Raw genomic sequence first — 22,318 nt, 5'->3', positions numbered from 1 at the left:
TCTGGACGCACAGGTTCTGGACACGCAGGGTCAGCGGCCATGGCTCACAGGCCTAGCCGCTCTGCGGCATGTGGGATCTTCCCGGACCGGGGCACGAACCCGTGTCCCCTGCATCGGCAGGCGGACTGTCAACCACTGCGCCACGAGGGAAGCCCCTAGATACCTCTTTTGAAAATTTATTGGAAGAATATAAAACTAGATCTAACTACTTGATAAACAAATGTTGGTAGTAGAATTCAGGCAAGTCTGTTGTTGAATAGTGTTAAAATATTAGATGCAAGGAAAGTCCTTTTATGTAATTATTAGACTCAAAATTATGGAAGTTTTATCAGCTAAATTATTATCATATTTATAATTAATTCAAGATTCAGACTGTTTGTTAAATATAAGTGCATTTCTGAAATACACTTTTGTGTGAATGGGCAAATAAAATACATGGGTACTACACCAAATTTTCTATATAGGCAATAATATTACAGTTCTAATATTAGAACTGAGCCACCAGGGAAGTCCAAACTTCTTTATTTAAAACTGAAGTTGTTGGGGACTTCCCTGGTGGCGCACTGGTTGGGAATCCACCTGCCAATGCAGGGGACACGGGTTCGAGCCCTGGTTCAGGAAGATCCCACATGGCGCGGAGCAGCTAAGCCCGTGTGCCACAACTACTGAGCCTGCACTCTAGAGATTGCGAGCCACAACTGCTGAGCCCATGCACCAGAACTACTGAAGCCTGCGTGCCTAGAGCCTGTGCTCCGCAACAAGAGAAGCCACCGCGATGAGAAGCCCGCGCACTGCAACAAAGAGTAGCCCCCGCTCGTGGCAATTACAGAAAGCACACATGCAGCAACAATGACCCAATGCAGCCATAAATAAACAAAATTTATTAAAAAACGAAAAAAAACAACTGAAGTTCTTAATTAGAATTAGATCCAGTTGAGTCCTTCAAGATGGTGGAGGAGTAAGGTATGGAGTTCACCTTCCTCCCCACAAATACATCAGAAGTACATCTACATGTGGAACAACTCCTACAGAACACTTAGTGAGCACTGGCAGAAGACCTCAGACCTCCCAAAAGGCAAGAAACTCCCCACGTACCTGGGTAGGGCAAAAGAAAAAAGAATAAACAGAGACAAAAGAATAGGGACAGGACCTACACCTCTGGGAGGGAGCTGTGAAGGAGGAAAAGTTTCCACACACTAGGAAGCCTCTTCACTGGTGGAGATGGGGGGTGGAGGCAGGGAAGCTTCGGAACCACGGAGGAGAGCGCAGCAACAGGGGTGCAGAGGGCAAAGCGGAGAGATTCCCACACAGAGGATCGGTACCAACCAGCACTAACCAGCCCAAGAGGCTTGTCTGCTCACCTGCCGGGGTGGGCCGAGGCTGGGAGCTGAGGCTCGGGCTTTGGAGGTCAGATACCAGGGAGAGGACTGGGGTTGGCTGTGTGAACACAGCCTGAAGGGGTCTAGTGCGCCACAGCTAGCCAGGAGGGAGTCCGGGAAAAAGTCTGGAACTGTCTAAGAGGCAAGAGGACATTGTTTCAGGGTGCGTGAGGAGAGGGGATTCAGAGCACCACCTAAATGAGCTCCAGAGACGGGCGCGAGCCGCGGCTATCAGCGCAGACACCAGAGACGGGCATGAGACACTAAGGCTGCTGCTGCGGCCACCAAGAAGCCCATGTGAAAACACAGGTCACTTGTGGCCCACCACTGTCAGGGTCCCGTGATCCAGGGACAACGTCCCCGGGCAAACACACAGCACGCCTCAGGCTGTTGCAACATTGCACTGGCCTCGCCCCGCATTCCCTCCCCCTCCCTCCCCCTGCCTGAATGAACCAGAACCCACGAATCAGCTGCTACTTTAACCCCGTCCTCTCTGAGTGAAAAATAGACACCCTCAGGCAACCTACATGCAGAGGCGGGGCCAAATCCAAAGCTGAACCCCAGGAGCTGTGCGAACAAAGAAGAGAAAGGGAAATCTCTCCCAGCAGCCTCAGGAGCAGCGGATTAAATCTCCACAATCAACTTGATGTACCCAGCATTTGTGGAATACATGAATAGACAACGAATCATCCCAAAATTGAGGTGGTGGACTGTGGAGCAACTGTAGACTTGGGGTTTGCTTTCTGCATCTAATTTGTTTTTGGTCTCACGTTTATCTTAGCTTAGTATTTAGAGTTTAGTATCATTGGTAGATTTGTTTATTGATTTGGTTGCTCTCTTCTTTTTTTCTAATATATAGATATATATATATTTTTTCCCTTTTCTCTTTTTGTGGGTGTGTATGCTTCTTTGTGTGATTTTGTCTGTATAGCTTTGCTTTTACCATTTGTCCTAGGGTTCTGTCTTTTTTTTTATTAGTATAGTTTTTAGTTGTTATCACTGGTGGCTTTGTTTTTGGGTTGGGTTTGGTTGCTCTCTTCTTTCTTTTTTTTAATTACTTTTTAATTTTAATAATTTATTTTAAAAACTTTATTTTCTTTCTTTCTTCCTTCCTTCCTTCCTTCCTTCCTTCCTTCCTTCCTTTCTTACTTTCTTTCCTTTTCTTTCTTTTCTTTCCTTTTCTTTTCTTTTCTTTTCCTTTCTTTTCTTTTCTTTTCTTTTCTTTTCTTTTCTTTTCTTTTCTTTTCTTTTCTTTCTTTCTTTCTCCCTTTCTTCTGAGCCGCGTGGCTGACAGGGTCTTCATGCTCTGGCCGGGTGTCAGGCCTGTGCTTCTGAGGTGGGAGAGCTGAGTTCAGGACATTGGTCCACCAGAGACCTCCCGGCTCCATGTAATATAAAACAGTGAAAGCTCTCCCAGAGATCTCCATCTCAATGCTAAGACCCAGCTCCACTCAACGACCACCAAGCTCCAGTGCTGGACACCCTATGCCAAACAACTAGCAAGACAGGAACACAACCCCACCCATTAGCAGAGAGGCTGCCTAAAATCATAATAAGTCCACAGACACCCCAAAACACACCACCTGACGTGGACTTGCCCACCAGAAAGACACAGCCTCATCCACAAGAACACAGACAACAGTCCCCTCCACCAGGAAGCTTACACAACCCACTGAACCAACCTTAGCCACTGGGGGCAGACACCAAAAACAACAGGAACGATGAACCTGCAAACTGCGAAAAGAAGACCCCAAACATAGTAAGTTAAGCAAAATGAGAAGACAGAAAAACACACAGATGAAGGAGCAAGGTAAAAACCCACCAGACCAAACAAACTAGAGCAAAAAATAGAACTAGAACTAAAAATTTCACAATTTGTATGGAAACACAAAAGACCCCAAATAGCCAAAGCAATCTTGGGAAAGAAAAATGGAGCTGGAGGAATCAAGCTCCCAGACTTCAGACTATACTACAAAGCTACAGTAATCAAGACAATATGGTACTGGCACAGAAACAGAAATATAGATCAATGGAACAGAATAGAAAACCCAGAGATAAACCCACGCACATATGGTCACCTATGTTTGATAAAGGAGGCAAGAATATACAATGGAGAAAAGACAGCCTCTTCAATAAGTGGTGCTGGGAAAACTGGACAGCTACATGTAAAAGAACAAAAGAAATTAGAACACTCCCTAACACCATACACAAAAATAATCTCAAAATGGATTAAAGACCTAAATGTAAGGTCAGACACTATAAAACTCTTAGAGGAAAACATAGGCAGAACACTCTGTTTTTGACTCACCTCCTAGAGAAATGGAATTAAAAAAAAAAAAAAATGGGACCTAATGAAACTTAAAAGCTTTTGCACAGCAAAGGAAAACATAAACAAGATGAAAAGACAACCCTCAGAATGGGAGAAAATATTTGCAAATGAAGCAACTGACAAAGGATTAATCTCCAAAATTTACAAGCAGTTCATACAGCTCAATATCAAAAAAACAAGCAACCCAACCCCAAAATGGGCAGAAGACCTAAATAGACATTTCTCCAAAGAAGATATACAGATTGCTAACAAACACATGAAAGAATGCTCAATATCACTAATCATTAGAGAAATGCAAACCAAAACTACGAGGTATTATCTCACACCGGTCAGAATGGCCATCATCAAAAAATCTACAACAATAAATGCCGGAAAGGGTGTGGAGAAAAGGGAACCCTCTTGTACTGTTGGTCGGAGAGTAAATTGATACAGCCACTATGGAAAACAGTATGGAGGTTTCTTAAAAAACTAAAAATAGAACTACCATATGACCCAGCAGTCCCACTGCTGGGCATATACCCTGAGAAAACCATAATTCAAAAAGAGTCACGTACCACAATGTTCATTGCAGCTCTATTTACAATAGCCAGGACATGGAAGCAACCTAAGTGTCCATCGACAGATAAATGGGTAAAGAACCTGTGGCACTTATATGGGAATGTTACTCAGCCATAAAATGAAACGAAATTGAGTTATTTGTAGTGAGGTGGATGGACCTAGAGTCTGTCATGCAGAGTGAAGTAAGTCAGAAAAACAAATACCTTATGCTAACACATATATATGGAATCTAAAAGAAAAAGAGAAAAAGTTCTGAAGAACCTAGGGGCAGGACAGGAATAAAGACGCAGATGTAGAGAATGGACTTGAGGACATGGGGAGGGGGTGAGAGAGTGGCATGGACATATATACACTACCAAATGTAATAGATAGCTAGTGGGAAGCAGCTGCATAGCACAGGGAGATCAGCTCGGTGCTTTGTGACCACTTAAAGGGGTGGGATAGTGAGGGTGGGGGGGAGATGCAAGAGGGAGGAGATATGGGGATATATGTATAGCTGATTCACTTTGTTATAAAGCAGAAACTAACACATCATTGTAAAGCAATTGTACTCCAATAAAAATGTTTAAAAAAAAAAACTAGATCCAATTAGTAATTAAATCAAGTAGTATATTTACTACTTAGATACCACAGACATATTATCTTCTAAGATGTACAACTATCGTCAAAGAATGTCAAAGAGACTTAGGAAAATCCAGCTCTAAACTTTTATAAATGAAAAACTTGAAGTCCAGGATATGATATTAATTTTTCATCTCATCACATGCTATGTTTACAATTTAAATTCTGAAACTCTAGCAGAGTAAAAAATGCCTTAAATACTGATGTTATGAGAGAAGAGTAGGTGAAGACCCATACCCATTTTTCTGCTTTCTTTTTCTCTCTGCCGTCTCTAATTAGGGGAAAGACTGCAATGAAAGATGAACTAAGCTAAATTAGGGAAGCTTAAGACTTGTTAATCGTTACTTTTCAATGCTAGCAACCATTTTTACCAGTGCCCAAGGCATAGTTGCAGATTACACAAAAATATCTTAATGTCTTTGTTAGCCTTTTTCTTTTCTTTTTATACCCACTTCCATTTTCTGTCTTTCCTGTATTACCCACCCACCGTACCCCCCACATATACATGCACCAGCTGCCACCAGACTATCCACTGCCCTCCAGCCCTTAGCTATATTCTGAACCAAAATTATTATTTCTCATTTCCATCCTATTTAAAATTCCTGGTATTAGACTTTGGTGGTGATTGGATTGCATGATTAAATTTACATGAAAACTAATCTTGAATGAGTTGGGATAATTATTGGTATGAATTTGTGACTGGATAGTCTCCAAGCGTTTCTTTTCCTCTGCTGCCAATCTCAGGGATGCTATATCAGGGAATCAGCAGACCAACGTGTGGCCCAAGTCCTGGCTCTTGTCATCTTTCTCTACAAGGACCCCCCCCCCCCCCCGCCACTGGATTCACTAGTAAAAAAGGAAAATAAAAAAAAAGAAACTTGAGAGAAGTAGACAGTAAATGGTAAATTGAGAAAAAATAAGTTGAGAAATAGAAATTTGACTAATGAATTGAGAAATAATGCATTGGGTTTAGTGTCTACATCCCAGGTTTCCAGGAGCAAGCACTTTTCAAAATATCCTGTCCATTTAGGGAAATATTTTACCAGTATTTAGCAAGTTATGTATTCCTATTTTTTACACAAGGAATAGACAGTATTTAAAAATTATATAGGAATCTCCTTTATATTAATGATTCTGTTTTTCCAGAAATAAATGAAAACATTTGAATGTTCTACAAAATGTATGCTTAGCCTTGGGCAGTTTAATTCACAAATGGAGATGGGCTTTCAGATTGAGATGTCAGCTGATTGCCACTCATTAAACCGAAGCAGCTCACCCTTTTAACAAATTGTTATTTAAAGATATTTTATTGATTAATTTTTTTACAGCTCTAGGGTGTGGTATAATTGACATATAGTAAAGTGAGTATATTTAAAATGCACAATTTGATAAACTGTGACATATGTATAAATTATGAAGCCATACAAATAATCAAGACGGTGAACATAGTGATTCCACTTCTGAAATGAAAAATTCATAGAGAGAATCAGCAGCCGTCTTGAACTCATAGAAGAAAGAACCAGTGAATTTGAAGATAGATTGATAGAGATTATACAATCTGAAGAACAGATTTAAAAAATGAATAAAATGAACAGAGCATCGGGGAAATGTGGGATACTGTGAAGCACACCAGTATGTGCAGAAGAGGACAGGAGAGGGAGATGGGAGCAGAAAAAATTTTCAAAGAAATAATGGTTGAAAACTTCCCAAATTTGATGAAAAACATAAATCTACACAACCAGGAAGCTCAATGAATTTCATGTACGATAAACACAAATCTGTAGATACATAATGTAGTAAAAATGCTGAAAGACAAAAACCTTTGGAAGCAACAAGAGATGGTGTATCCATTCATATTTTGATGGATGTTTGGATTTTTCAAGTTTTGGCTGTTACAAATAAAGCTGCTATGAATACACATGTATTAATACAAGTCTTTGTATGGACATATAGTTTTATTTCTTTTTGATAAATAAATACCTAGGAGTGGAATGGCTTGGGCAAAGTGGTAGGTATAGATTTAACTTTTTAAGGAACTGTCAGATTGTTTTCCAAAATGGTTATGCTGTTTTCCATTTCTACTAGTAGTGTGTAAGAGTCCCAGTTGCTCCACATCATTGCCAATAATTGATATGTGGTAAGTTTTTGTAATTTTAGTCATTCTGGTGGGTGTGTTGTATCATCTCATTGTGGTTTTAGTTTGCATTTCCCTAATAATTAATGACTTGTTGAGCATCTCTGCATGTGATTATTGGCCATCCTTTGTGTCTTTTGGTGAAATTCCAATTTTACTTTTCGCTTTTAATTGAGCTGTCTTTTCATTGTTGAGTTGTAAGAATTCCTTATGTGTTCTACGTAGATTTCCTTTGTCAGGTACATATTTTTCAGATATTTTCTTCAAATATTTTATTGACAGTGTTTGTTGAAGAGCAAAAGTTTTTGTTTTTTTATAAAGTCCAATTTAAAAAGTTTTGTTAATGGTTTCTTTTGAGTTGTAATTAAGAAATCTTTACTAAACCAAGGTCACATGGATTTTCTCCTATGTTTTCTTCTACAAGTTTCATAGTTTTAGCTCTAACATTTGAGTCTATGATTCATGCTGAGTGAATTTTTGTATATGATGCATAGTAAGGGATCAAGGTTCCTTTTCTTTTTGCATATAGATATTTAATTGTTCCAATACTATTTGTCAAAAAAAGTATCTTTTCTCCATTGAATTGCCATAGACATCTTTGTCAAATGTGGGTTTTATATTTCTGAGTTCCCTATACTGTTCCATTAATTTATGTTTATGCCAATACCACACTGAGTTGATCACGTTGCTTTATAATAGGTCTTGAAATCATTTAGTGTTAGTTGTCCAGCTTTGCTTTTCTTGTCTAAAAATTTTTCAGCTATTCTAGGTTCTTCGCATTTCCATATAAATTTTAGAATCTGTTTGTCAATTGCTCCAAAGCAGCCTGCTGGGATTCTGCTCGGATTTTAATTGGCATTTCATTTGAACCTGTAGATCATTTGGGGAGAATTGTCATCTTAAAAATATTGTTTCTTCTCAAAAATATTGTTTCTTCTCATCTGTGAACAGATATATCTCTGGGGTTTTTTTAGGTCTTCCTAACTTTCTCAGCAATGTTTTTTCACTCTCAGCGTACAGATCTTGCACTCTGTCAAATTTATCCCAAATTATTTCCTATTTCTTGATGCTATTTTTTATTTCAATTTTTGATAATTGCTAATATAAAGAAAGAGTACAATTTGTATTTTGTATATTAACCTCGTATCCTACAACTTTGCTAGTAAACTCATTAATTTTAATCACCTTGTCTCTCTACCTTTTTTGTTTGTTTTGGCCCCTGTGTTTTATGTTAGGGCTTTCCTCCAATCTTTGGTGATTCTTCGATGTCTCTTTATATATATATAAGGTGTGACATTAAGATTATCGAACATTTTGTGTGCACGTGTGAGGCTTGATACCTGGTGGGCTTCATCAGATAATGATAAGTTGGGGGTGGGGTTCCCCAAATTTCAGGATCTGTAAATCTTATCTCTTAGACCAGTTGCTATTTTCAAAGAAGGGTCCTGTGGTATCATCTGGTAGAGGGTGTCGGGCAGTCTGTATTGTAAACCTACTATTCTAAGCTGCCTGTAGTTAAAATTTTGACTTCCACTTTCACTGTTTTTGTATTATAATAATTATATTATAATTTTGATGTTTATTATGTATTTAAGTATATAACTTAAATAATTTCTAATGTACTGTCTACCACTTATGTATTGTCTAAGTATGTAATTTAAATAATTTCTTAATTTTGGAGTTTAGTGAGGAACATTTTTATACATATTTCATAGATTCTAGGAAACATAGTTTGTGTGTGTGTGTATACATATATATCTGAATACAGCAATATTTTAACAAGAGTATATATGTGTGTTATGAGATTGCTATTCTCTAGGTTTATAACTTTATTTTTTCTGCATGTTGTGATATACAGAAGTGCATTAAACTTGCCATGACAGTTTTTTTCTGTCAGTTTCACTTTATAATTTCTAATTTTTTAATTACATTTTAATAGTATTTATTTGTTATGTCATCATTGTGTCCATTTCCTGCTATCTAGTACAGCCGTTTTCTTTGTTCCATTCTTACCTTGGTTTCTCCTTAGGCTGGTAATACTTTCGCAGTTCATCCTTCCTTTTTATTAGCGTATACCAGGTACAGCTTTTTTTGAATTTTTAACCTTCTTGTTTCATTATGTTTTATTAGTATTTCATATAATCAGTTTTTAGATTACTTTTGACTCTGCCTGGAAGTCTGGATGTTCAATAGGCTTTTCAAATATTGTACTAACTGGTATGTTGGGACTTTTGACATCTGTGGTTTGGTTGTTTTCTGTTCCCTTTTTAAAAAAGGGTCCTAGTATTTTTCCTTTGAATTATGTCATTAACTGTATGGACAGTTTGTTAGATCAGAAGGCATGTATTCTGTTTTTTTAATACTACTTGTGATACCTTTCAGTTACAAATCACACATCTCTGTTTCTCTAAGTATCAACATCATAAATGAAATATATTGTCCCTCCCTTGTATAAAATGAAATAATTAATACACAGTAATCTGCCCTTCCTCATCTCACTACCTAGTTACTTTAGAGGATTTAATTTTTTTACATTATGAATCTTTATCAGAAATGATTTTTAACTTTTATATTCTTTCTTTTTTTTAAATTAATAGCTTTTTTAAAAAAAAGCAGTTTTAGGTTTACAGTACAATTTGAGTGGAAAGTACAGAGTCCCATATAACCTCTCACCCTCCCTCCCCCAGTTTCCCCTTAAAATTGATGAGTCGGTATTAATACATTATTTTAACTTAAGTCCATACTTTACATCGGGTTCACTTTGTGTTGTACATTGTATGGGTTTTGATGACTGTGTAAATGATATGTATCCACCATTACAGTATCAGAGAGTATAGTTTCATAGCCCTAAAAATCCCATGTGCCCCACTTACTCATTCCTCCCTCCCTCTCGCCAAGTCCCTGGCAATCACTGATCTGTCTCCATATTTTTTTCTGTTCCAGGAATGTCATATAGTTGGAATTACACAGTATATAGCCTTTTTAGGTTGGCTTCTTTCACTTAGTAGTATTCATTTAAGATTCTTCCATGTCTTTTTCTGGCTTGATAGTTCATTTCTTTTTATCACTGAATAACATTCTACTGTATGGATGTACAACAGTTTGTTTATCCTTCTATTGAAGGACATCTTAGTTATTTCTAGGTTTTGACAATTATGAATAAAGCTTCTGTAAACATTTGTGTGCAGGTTTTTGTGTGGACGTAAGTTTTCAGCTCACTTGAGTAAATACTAGGGAGTGCAATTGCTGGGGTCATAAGGTAAAAGCATGTTTAGTTTTGTGAAAAACTGTCAAACTGTCTTCCAAGTTGTCTGTACCATTTTGCATTCCCACCAGCAATGAATGAGAGTTCTTGTTTCTCCACATCCTCACCACCATTTGGTGTTGTCAGTGTTTTGGATTTTGGCCATTTTAATAAGTGTGTAGAGTGTTTTGTTTCTGTATTCTTTTTTGTAAACATATTTCCCACCTTTATCTTTTAAATAAATTTATTGACATATAATTCAAAAACCGTAAGATTCACCCCTTTAAATGCGCAATTCTCTGGTTTTCAGTATATTGACAGGTTGTACAGCCATGAACATTATCTAACTTTGGAACATTGTCTTTGCCCATGTACCATTAGCAGCCACTCTCCATACCCCACCACCACCAGAAGCCCCTGGAAACCACTCATCTTTCTGTCTCAGTGGATTTGCCTGTTTTGGATATTTCATATAAATAGAATCATACAATATGTGGCCTCTTGAGACTAGCTTGTTTCCCTTATCATAATGTTTTCATGATTCCTCCATGTTGTGTGCATCAGAACTTCATTCCTTTTCATGGCTAAATAGTATTCTCTTATATGAATATATATACCATATTTTGTTTATCATTGAGCGGTTGATGGGTGTTCGGATGGTTCCCACCTTTTGGTTATTCTGAATAATGTTGCTGTGATCATGCATGTACAAGTTTCTGTGTAAACATAGGTTTTCAGTTCTCAGTGTATGACTAGGAGTAGAATTGCTGGATCATATGAAAATTCTGTATTTAACATTTTGAGAAACTTACAAACTATTTTCCAAAGCGGCTACACTATTTTACTATCTCACTAACAGTGTATGAGGGTTCCAGTTTCTCCGCATCCTCATCAACACTTGTTGTTGTCTGTCTTTTTTATTTTAGCCATCCATTTGATTTAGTATGTGTGAAGTGATAGCTCATTGTGGTTTGATTTTCATTTCCCTAATTGCTAATAATGTTGAGCATCGTTTCATGTGTTTATTGGCTATTTGTATATCTTCTTTATAGAAATATCTATTTAAATGATTTGCACATTTTTAATTGGGTATTTGTCTTTTTCTTGTTGAGTTCCTTATATATTCTGGATGTAAATCCCTTGTGAGATACATCATTTGCAAATGTTTTCACCAGTTTTGTGGGCTTTCTTTTCACTTTTTTGATGGTGTTCTTTGAGGCACAAAATGGTTTTAATTTTGATAAAGTCTAATTTATATGTATTTTTCTTTTGTTATTTTGGTTTTAATGTCATATCTAAGAAGTCATTGCCTAATCCAAGGTCATGAGGATTACTCCTACATTCTCTTATAAGAGTTTTACAGTTTTAGTTCTTATATTTAGATCTATAATCCATTTTGAATTAATGTCTGTATGTGGTGTGAGATGTCAGGATCCGCCTCATTCTTTCACTTGTGGATATCCAGTTGTCACAAGCACCATTTGTTGACTTCTTTTTCCATGTAATGTTGCCCTTGTGGAAAATCAGTTGACTATAAGTGTAAGGGTTTATTTCTGGACTTCCAACTCTACCACTGATCCATATTTCTATCCTTATGCCAGTACCACACAATCTTGATTACTGTAATTTTGTAAAAATTATTGAAATTGGGAAGTGTGAATCCTCCTGATTTGTTCTTCTTTTGCAAGATTGCCTAGCCCTTCTGGGTCCTTTTTACTTCCATACAAGTTTTAAGATCAGCTTTGTCACTTTCTACAAAAAAGCTAAATAGAATTTTGATAGGGATTCTGTTGAATCTGTAGATCACTTTGGGGAATATTGCCATATTAATAATATTAATTCTTTGAATCCATGAACGGGGGGGTCCTTCTGTTATTTAGATCTTCTTTAATTTCTTTCAACTTGGTTTTTGAGTATATGTCTTGCAATTCTTTTGTTAAATGTGTTTTATTCTTTTTGATACTATTGAAGAAAATAAATTGAATTATTTTCTTCAATTCTTTTTCAAATTGTTCATTGCTTATGTAAAGAAATACAAATTGATTTTTGTATATCAGTCTTGTATCCTGCAACCTTTCAGAACTTGTTTATTAGTTCTAATGGTTTTTTTAGTAGATTCCTTAGAGTTTTCCCATGTACAAGATCATGTCATATGCAAATAGAGATACTTTTACTTTTTTCCAGTCTGGATGCCTTCCCCCCCGACCCCCAATTGCCCTGGCTAGAACCTCCAGTACAATGATGGATAGGAATGGCAAGATCTATTCAGATTTTCTATTACTTTTTGACAGATTACTTTCAATAGTTTATATCTTTCTAGAAATTTTCCCATTTCATTTAGATTATCAAATTTGTTGGCATACAAGTTTGTTTATAGTATACTCTTATTTCTTTTTTATTTCTGTAAGGTTGATAGTAATGTGACCTGTGTCATTCCTGATTTAGTAAGTTGAATGTCCTTGTTTTCCTTACTCAGTATGGCTAAATGTTTGTCAATTTTATTGAACTATTCAAAGAACCAACTTTTCTTTTGTTGATTTTTCTCAATTGTTTTTCTTGTCACAGTTTCATTTATTTAAGGATTATTCTCTAATCCTTCCTTCTGCTTGCTTTGTATTCAGTTTGTTCTTTTTCTACTTTCTAAAGATGGAAGGTTAATTTATTGATTTGGAATTTTCTTTAGTATATGCATTTACAACTATCAATATCTTTATATGCACTACTTTAGCTGCCTCTCATAAGTTTTAGTAACTTATATTTTTGTTTTTATTCATCTCGGAATGTTTTCCAATTTCCCTTGTGATTTCGTTTTGATTTCCCTTGTAATTTAGGGGTTAATTTCATATTTTTGTGAATTTCCAAATTTTTAAAAATTATTCATTTCTAATTTTATTGCATGGTGGTCAAAGATTATACTTTGTATGATTTCAGGCTTTTGAAATATAGATATTTGTTTAATGGCTTGCTTATGGTCTACCCTGGAGAATGTTTGCATGTGCACTCGTGAAGAATATGTATACTGCTGCTGCTGTTGGATGGATTGCTCTCTAGGTGTTTGTTATGTCTAGTTGGTTGATAGTACTATTCAGGTCTTCTATGTCCTTGCTGATCTTTTCCCAGTTTTACCTGTTACTGAACATATAGATATATTTATTTATAATATATAGATTATCTCTATCCATGTATATCTATAGATATAATAGATATCTAGATATACTCATGTAAAGAGATTTATTGTAAGGAATTAACTCATGTAGTTATGGAGGCTGGGAAGTCCAGAATCTATAGTGTGGGCCAGCAGGCTTGAGACCCAAGGAGAGCTGATAGTGTAGACGAAGTTTGAAGGCAGTTTGCTGGAGAATTTCCTCTTGCTCAAGGAGGCCAGTCTTTTTGTTCTCTTCAGACCTTCAGCTGTTTGGATGAAGCCCACCCACATTATGGAGGCAAACTTACCCAAGGTTCACTGATGTAAATATTAATTTCATCCAAAACACTCTCCAAGTTGACACATGAAATTAATGATTGCAAATAGTATGTAAAAACTTAGTTTCAACAAGCCCTCCTTCCCTCAGCCCTCTTTTGTACCATTTTTCTCATAGAAAATACATCTCTATACACTGTAAGCTTATCAACACAGTAGTATATAGTTGATTCTCATTATTTGCAGTAGTTATGTTCTATAAAGTTACAGCAAACACTGAAGTAGCAAATACTGAATTATTGCTCCTTGAAGAAATACAGGGTTAGCTTCCTGCAAGCCAGTTTGTCATCAATCAGTACATAACCTTGTTTTATTTGTGTTTCTGTTTAAAGTTGCCTTATTTATATATTTAATATATATTGTTGATTCATTAACATTAAACTCATGACCATAACCCTATAACTCACGCCTGAATGAAGCTATCTAACACACGTATTTTCTTTGTAAGGCACATCATGGCCTTCTTGCTCACAGGAACACTAGACAGCACTTCAGCACTGCCTTTCGGGCTTTTTAAAGAGCAGAATAACTAACAAAAAACAGAAAAATGAAAACCTGGAACTAAATAGACTGCAAGGAGGATCCTTGCTTAGAATATGAGAATTAAAATAAGGCAGAGCGTCATGTTTGACCTCAGCTGGAAATATGCACCTTGGGTGATGTGCTATACCATGTCTGCAAACGACTGCAGAAGCACTACAAGTATTAATTTTGGAGTTACAAATAAATTCTAGCAAGTAGGTGAATTTGCAAATATAAAATCCATGAATAATGAGGGTCAGCAGTAATTATCGTTTAATGAAGTTTTTTGAATCAGATAAGAGAACATAAAAGTCACAAACAAAAATGCATTATATTGTCTTTTTAAAAAATTTTATTGGGGTATAGTTGATTTACAATGTTGTGTTTCAGGTGTGCAGCATAGTGATTCAATTATACATGTATATGTATTCATTCTCTTTCAGATTCTTTTCCCATATAGGTTATTGCAGAATATTGAATATAGTTCCCTGTGCTATACAGTAGGTCCTTGTTGGTTATCTATTTTATATATAGTAGTGTATGTATGTTAATCCCAAGCTCCTAATTTATCCCTTCCCCCTTCCCATATACTGTTTTTTATATTTACTGATGTAATTACTTTCATTAGTGTTCTTTTTGTGTGTATTTGGATACAGTTTAGTGACCTTTCACTTCAGCTTTTAATATGTCTTATAGTGTGGTCTGCTAGCTACAAATTGTTTCAGTGTTTTTTCTTTTTTTTAAATCTGGGAATGTCTTAATTTCTCCTTCATCTTTGAAAGATAGCTTTGTTGGATATACAGTTCTTGGTTGAGTCTTTTTTTCTTTCAGTATGTCCTCTTACTGCTTTCCATCCTCATGGTTTCTAATGCAAAGTCAGTTCTTAATCTTATGGAGGGTCCCTTGCACTTAATGAAAACAGTATTTTCTCTTGTTGCTTTTAAGATTCTTTGTCTTTGTCTTTTGACAGTTTGACTATGATGAGTGTAGGTATGAATCTCTGAGTTTACTTAGGGTTTGTTGAGCTTATTAGATGTGTCAATTAATGTTTTCTAATGTCCAGTAGGTCCCTGTGGCACTGTTCATTTCTTTGCTTTTTCCTTTCTGTTCCTCAGATTGATTAATCTCAATTGACCTATCTTCAAGTTCATTGATTCTTTCTTCTGCCAGCTAAAATTGCTAGTTAGCCCATCTAGTGAATTTTTCATTTAAGTTACTATATTTTTCAATATTAAAATTTCTATTTGCTTTTTTTATGATTCCTGTCTCTTTATTGATATTTTCTATCTGTTAGAACATTGTTTTCATAGTTTCTTGTAGTTCTTCAGATGTGGTTTCCTTTAGTTTTATTTTTTAATTGTAGTAAAATACACTTAACATAAAATTTGTCCTCTTAACCAATTTTAAGTGTACAGTTCAGTGGTGTTAGGTATATTCACATTTTTTTTTTTTTTTTTTTGCGTTACGCGGGCCTCTCACTGCTGTGGCCTCTCCCATTGCGGAGCACAGGCTCTGGAAGCGCAGGCTTAGCGACCATGGCTCACGGGCCTAGCCTAGTCGCTCCACGGCATGTGGGATCCTCCCGGACCGGGGCACGAACCCGTGTCCCCTGCATTGGCAGGCAGACTCTCAACCACTGCGCCACCAGGGAAGCCCTATTCACATTTTTATGTAACCAATCTCTAGAACTTTTCTGTCTTACAAAACTCTATACTCATGAAACAGCAACTCTCCATTTCTTCCTTCCTCAGTGCCTGGCAACTATCATTTTCCTTTCTGTTTTTATAAGTTTGACTAATCTATTCATCTAATATAAGTGGAATCATACAGTACTTGTCTTTTTGTAACTGGTTTATTTCACTTCGCATAATATCTTCAAAGTTCATCCGTGTTGTGGCATTAGTTTTTTTGAACATATATATAATAGCTGGTTTTAAATCTTTGTCTAAGAAGTTTGACATCTGGGCTTCTTCAGGGACAATTTCTGTTCACTATTTTTTGTTTCTTTTACTGATTTTAGGCCATAGTTTTATTTTGTTTTGTTTTTTGGTTTTTTTTTTGCGGTACGCGGGCCTCTCACCGTTGTGGCCTCTCCCGTTGCGGGGCACAGGCTCCAGACGCGCAGGCCCAGCGGCCATGGCGCACAGGCCCAGCCACTCCGCGGCATGTGGGATCCTTCCGGACCAGGGCACGAACCCGTGTCCCCTGCATCGGCAGGTGGACTCCCAACCACTGTGCCACCAGGGAAGCCCCTAGGCCATAGTTTTGTATTTCTTCATGTGTCTCATAATTTCTTTGTTGAAACCGAACATATATAATGTTATAATTTTTAAATATATAATTAGATTTCCCCCTCCCTCAAGGATTTGTTGATTTGTTGTTGTTGTTGTTATTTGGTTTGTTTCAGTGTTTTTCCTGGTCTCTTTCTGTAAAGTCTGTATTCTTTGTCATGGGTGGCCACTGAAGTTGCTGCTTGTTTAGTGGTCAGCTAATGGTAGGACAGAGATTTCCTTAAGTGCCTGAATCAATAGGTCTCCCACTCTTTTCCAAGGGGCTCTGTGCTTCACTTTTGGGCAGAGTTTATAACTCTACCTTAGCCTTTGCTTCCTGCTTTTATACAGCTTCAGTGTCTGCCAGAGGTGAACTTTGAAGCCTTTCTCAGATTTTTCCTGATCATACTTAGAGTCCTATACATATATATAACCTAGATTCCTAGGAATATTTCAGAGCTTTTCAAAAGCCTCTATGAGTATCTCATCACCCAGATTTTTTTCTTTAAGTTTTTTGATCAGCCTCTTGTTAGTCCCAACTGGTAGCAGTGCCTCAGGCAGCTGCAGTGTTAAACAATTGCTATCGGTTGTTTTTGACAAATGCCCTGAGTGTAGGGCTGTTCACACAGAGTGTTCTCTGAGTCAGGTCAAATAAAGATAAATCCTGAGAATTGAGCCTTTCCAAGGAACTTTCAGACAGGTGGGTGACATTCTCTGGGGATGTGGCTTCTGGGGAGCTCTAATCTTATTCTGCCCCTTATAGGGGTTGCTAGGCAACTGGTTTTCACAGCTATTGTGGTTGTGAGGCTATTAGTTTTCAAGGCTACCATGAACTTGGGAGAAGAGGAGGGAGTAAAGCAAGTTAATAGACCATAAAGCTTGTTATATTTACTGAGATTCAGTTGTTTTTCTTGAATAAGAAAACGTTGCGGTGCATGGGCTTCTTATTGAGGTGGTTTCTTTTGTTGCGGGGCACAGTCTGAATAAACAGCTTGTTGCAAGTTAATTTCTAGAATACTGAAAAAGTTGATTTTGACAACATTTGCCAGTTCTCATTGCTTTTATGGAGGAGCAGATTTTCAGACTTCCTTATTAGTCCCTCGTTCTAAAAGTGCGTACTCATACATTTAGTTTGAATTCTGGGCTTAAATGATTTCATTGCTTCTGTTCCTTTTATTTTGATATATTTGTTGTTCAGATGGAATATATCTTCAGGTTACTTTTTTTTAAGGATTTGTTTATAGGTTATGTTTTGAGGCCCTTTATATTTGCTAATGTCTCTTTGTTGTCTGCACCAGTAATCCCCATATGTTTTGTTCACATATTCCGTCAGTTAAAATTTTTGAAAATATCTCTCTCTATGATATAAATACATATATAATAAGGGTGTATTAGAATGCTAAGGCTGCCATAACAAAAATACCACAGACTGGGTGGCTTAAAAAAACAAACAAATGTATTTTCTCACTGTTCTGAAAGCTAGAAGTCCAAGATCAAGTTGTTGGCAGGTTTGATTTCTCCTGAGGTCTCCTCCTTGGCTTGCAGATGGCTGCCTTCTCAGTGTGTCCTCGCATGACCTTTTCTCTGTGCTTATGCATCCCTGGTCTCTCTCTTTCTTCTTATAAGGACACCAGTCATATTGGACAAGGGCCCCACCTTTATGGCCTCTTTTAACCTTGATTACCTCCTTAAAGGCCCTATTTCCAAATATAGTCACATTGAGGGGACATAGTTCAATCCATAACAAAGGATAAATATGTAATATAAACATAACATAAATGTACCATTGTACTAATGTTAGATATTTATATGTACAACACACACAGAATAAATTTTTTAAAGTAAAGTAATTATTTTTAGTGAAAACAATGTATTCTAATTAGATAATTGTTTTTACTTTATAATGTGGCTATCAAAGCTTATTCCAGAAGTAAAAGTGTCAACTCTTATCATTTTCTCGTTGTTCACATCTTTAATGATACTTTGCAGGAATTTTTTTAAACACTTCATCCATCCATTTATATTCTGTAAAAACAGTTAATCAGGCACACATGGACTGCAGTTGTGCTATAATTACATTTAAAGCAGATGAGTGAGGGCCCCACATCAGCCTGGTATGTTATAGGATTTCTACTCTTCTCTATGAATATCTCATGTGTATAACATGTATTCCAAGTAAGGGCATTACTTCATTTTGTATATTAAATATTTTAAAAACCAATTTCTTTCTAGTATTTATAGTTACATAAAGATGAATATATGTACTCATATTTTCTACTTGCACTTTGGTGGGTTATTCTAAACATTCCACTTTGGTGACCACTGATCTAAACACAAAATACAGATGTAGTCACAATTGGGTAGTTGGTTCACAGATGTTCACTTTGTTATCCTTTGTAACTTATGTGTTGTGGCATGTATTCTGTGTAATAAAATATTTTTAAAGCATTTTAAGGTAGTCATAAGTTTGCTTGAAAATTCTGTAGCTCTTATCCTAACATTCTGTCATTTATTATTGCACACGAGGAGTCTAAGGCTTTTCAATCTGTAGTGTTGAGTCTTCTAGAATATTTTCTTGGTTATTTCTTTAATTATATCTGATTTTACACTTGCTGAGACCTCTTCTTTAGTTATATCAATTATCTGTGAATTAGATATCTTTATTTTTTCCATATATTTCCCCTACATAGCTTTACTGCCTTTTTCTGCTATGCTCTGGACATTTTTCTCAACTTTGTCATCATCACTGATTTAATTTCTATAGTATTTGTATGTGGCTTCCAGAGTTGATTTTAGTTACTTTATTTTACTTTATTTATTTATTTTTACTTTTTGTTGTGGAAAATATCAACCATAACAAAAGTTGATAAAATAGGATAATGAACCATAAAACTTATAACCTACCTTTAACAATTACCATCTCATGACCAATCTTATTTCATCTATTCCTACCCATTCTCCCTCATCCCACTCCTATTTATTTTGAATCAAATTCCAGACATCATATCTTTTCATAAATATTTTAGCATCTATCCCTAAAAGATATAGACTTTTAAAAAGTATCACCATACTATCATACTTAAAGATGACAGTTGCCACGTCATGTGTAATAAGTGGAGTATATTCCTGGATTGCCTACAAACATCTGTAGTTCTTCTTTTGCCAGAAACTTACTGAAGAAAAATTCTCAGCGTACACCTCTTCCCAGAGTTTATCCCACCTCTGACTTCACGTCCCTAAGAATAAAATGTCATATCACAGCTGTTTCCGTTCCTAGTCATACTCCGTAGGTAGGAATTATAGTTTCAGGTTTATGTAGAAATACCTTTTAATCAGGAGAAGAGAAAAAACAGCTCTGGTCGTTCTTGGAATCTGCTCTTTTATGTGGGTGAGTTGGAAGGCCATGGAAGCCCTGACTCTGAAGTTTGGGGGAAAAGTGGAGGTTTGATGGCTAGAAGGTTCTGACTGTAATTCTTGTCCCTCCATGAACTCACCAGTTTACCTTAAGGTTTCATCTGAGTAGTGGTTCCTAGAAATGCTTTTTATCTGGCAGACTAATGATTAGTATTTCTGATGTTGTTTAAACTCTACGTATCTTTTTGTATTTTCCTAAACAAAAGATGGAGGTAGGCAAATTGAGCATCACTGATTTTCTGTCCTCATAACCTAGGTATCCTGTAATACACTTTAAAAGACCTCAGTCATAACTCAGGAACCTTGCTTTATTAATTTTTCTACTTTTTAAAACCTCAGTGTCTTTTTTTTATGAATTCATTTATTTTTTATTTATTTACTTTTGGCTGCGTTGGGTCTTTGTTGCTGTGCACAAGCTTTCTCTAGCTGTGGCGAGCGGGGTCTACTCTTCGTTGCGGTGCGTGGGCTTCTTATTGAGGTGGCTTCTTTTGTTGCGGGGCACAGTCTCTAGGTGCACAGGCTTCAGTAGTTGTGGCATGCAGGCTCAGTAGTTGTGGCTCACGGGCTCTAGAGCGCACACTTGGTAGTTGTGGCCCCTGGGCTTAGTTGCTCCACGGCCTGTGGGATCTTCCTGGACCAGGGCTTGAACCTGTGTCCCCTGCATTGGCAGGCAGATTCTTAAGTACTGCACCACCAGGGATGTCCCAAAACCTCAGTGTCTTAAAATTTTAAGGGAAAAAAAAAATTACTTCACTTGAACAGTAACATATCCAACATGTATGTATTAAATTTAATTATAGCCATTAAATGATAGATTTTTATTTTACTAGACAGTGGGTTTAACTAAGATTGCCATACATAGATAAACAGTTTTCAGGTAGTTGGTAGACAGTAATATTACACTTAACCAGTTTATGCTGAACATGATTAGAATTGTCTTCGATGACTTGAAAGTAACATTTTTTTTTTATTTTTTTTTATTTTTTATTTTTTGAAAGTAACATTTTTATAACATTAAACATTATTAAGTCTTGTGAAAATATGAATAGTAGAACTTTCTAGGAATTGTATTCTAGATACACACTGAGTTGCCAATAACGATGAATGTTTAACAAAAGTTAAACATTCAAGAGTTTTCAAGAGTAAAGGGCTTCGAATTAACTTGTGGATATATTTAAAAACAAGTAAAACTTTAGAAAGGGAATCAGAAGCAAGGAAAAGATAGTTATATAATAAAATTGTGAGTGGTAAGTATTTTAGTCATTTTGCTTCCTTCTTGCCTGTGCATGTCAACCCTATTTATATCTATACTAACCTAGTCTAAGTGAAAGTGGTAATATATTGAAGGTTAGAACATGTGGAAGCCACTCATTGCCTTCTTTTAAGTCCAGTGTAGGCCTCTTCACTGCGAGTGCCTATGACTTGGAGCATTTGAACAGTAATCTAAGAAGATATATTCTCCTTAACATACAATTGTTCAACGTTTTAAGAACCTAATTGGTAAATTATCTCATTTATCCAACTAAAATATTTTTAAGAGATAGTAATATTTTGCTCATTATAAACAGAAAGGTTTTACTTTTTTAAAAACTGTTAGGGGAATTTCCTGGCGGTCCAGTGGTTAGGACTCCGCGCTTTCACTTCAGGGGGCGTGGGTTTGATCCCTGGTCAGGAAACTTAAGATCCCACGTGCCGTGATGCAACCAAAAGAAAAAAAAAACCTGTTAAAGACTTTCTGATAATGTTTGAGGAGGAATATACTAATTATTATTTTACCAGTTACCTAAGAATTTCAAGATGCTGTACAGATTTACTTAATATTCCCATAGCAGGTAAGAGAGGGTGTGTTACCAAGAGGGAAACTTGTTCTGCAGGATTGATAACTTATTTATGGCCACACAGTGAGTCATTAGTAGATTTGAGAACAGCTTGAATGGCTAATTTTTGCTTCTTTGTGCTTACATATGTTCAAAAAATTTTAGTTTTAGTGTTTAGTTTTTAGTGTTAGCCCCATATTTCCCAAACTAACTGTATTGAGCAGAAATATCATGTTTTAATTTATACAGCTTTCTTTTGGAACTACTGAATCTGTTTAAATGTTTATTGTTCTCCCACAGGTGTTGGATCCTGAACAAAACCATAACTTCACAGATCATTATCTAAATGTGGCCTTTGACCTTTCCCAAGTTCTTTTTATAGCTACTGCCAACACCACTGCTACTATTCCACCTGCTTTGTTGGACAGAATGGAGATCATTCAGGTGCCAGGTACTTGATTTGTAAACAAAATCATTATTTTGTTAAATAATGATTTTGATCAATAAAAAGCTATTTCTTGCTTTTCTGAGCATCACTCTTTAAAACTG

At 36.4% G+C, this 22,318-nt stretch overlaps 1 protein-coding gene across 1 annotated transcript in view; it reads left to right on the top strand.

The window, feature by feature from the left end:
- LONP2 (lon peptidase 2, peroxisomal) overlaps positions 1-22,318 on the top strand; it is a 95,860-nt gene that overhangs the window by 36,928 nt on the left and 36,614 nt on the right. Inside the window, exon 9 of the mRNA XM_079906587.1 lies at positions 22,070-22,220. Within this exon, the coding sequence (XP_079762713.1) occupies positions 22,070-22,220 (151 nt within the window). The remainder of the gene's footprint in view (positions 1-22,069; positions 22,221-22,318) is intronic.

The sequence above is a fragment of the Stenella coeruleoalba genome, assembly GCF_951394435.1.
Source record: "Stenella coeruleoalba genome assembly, chromosome: 20".
Lineage (NCBI taxonomy): Eukaryota > Metazoa > Chordata > Mammalia > Artiodactyla > Delphinidae > Stenella > Stenella coeruleoalba.
This window is presented reverse-complemented; position numbering and strand designations above follow the sequence as displayed.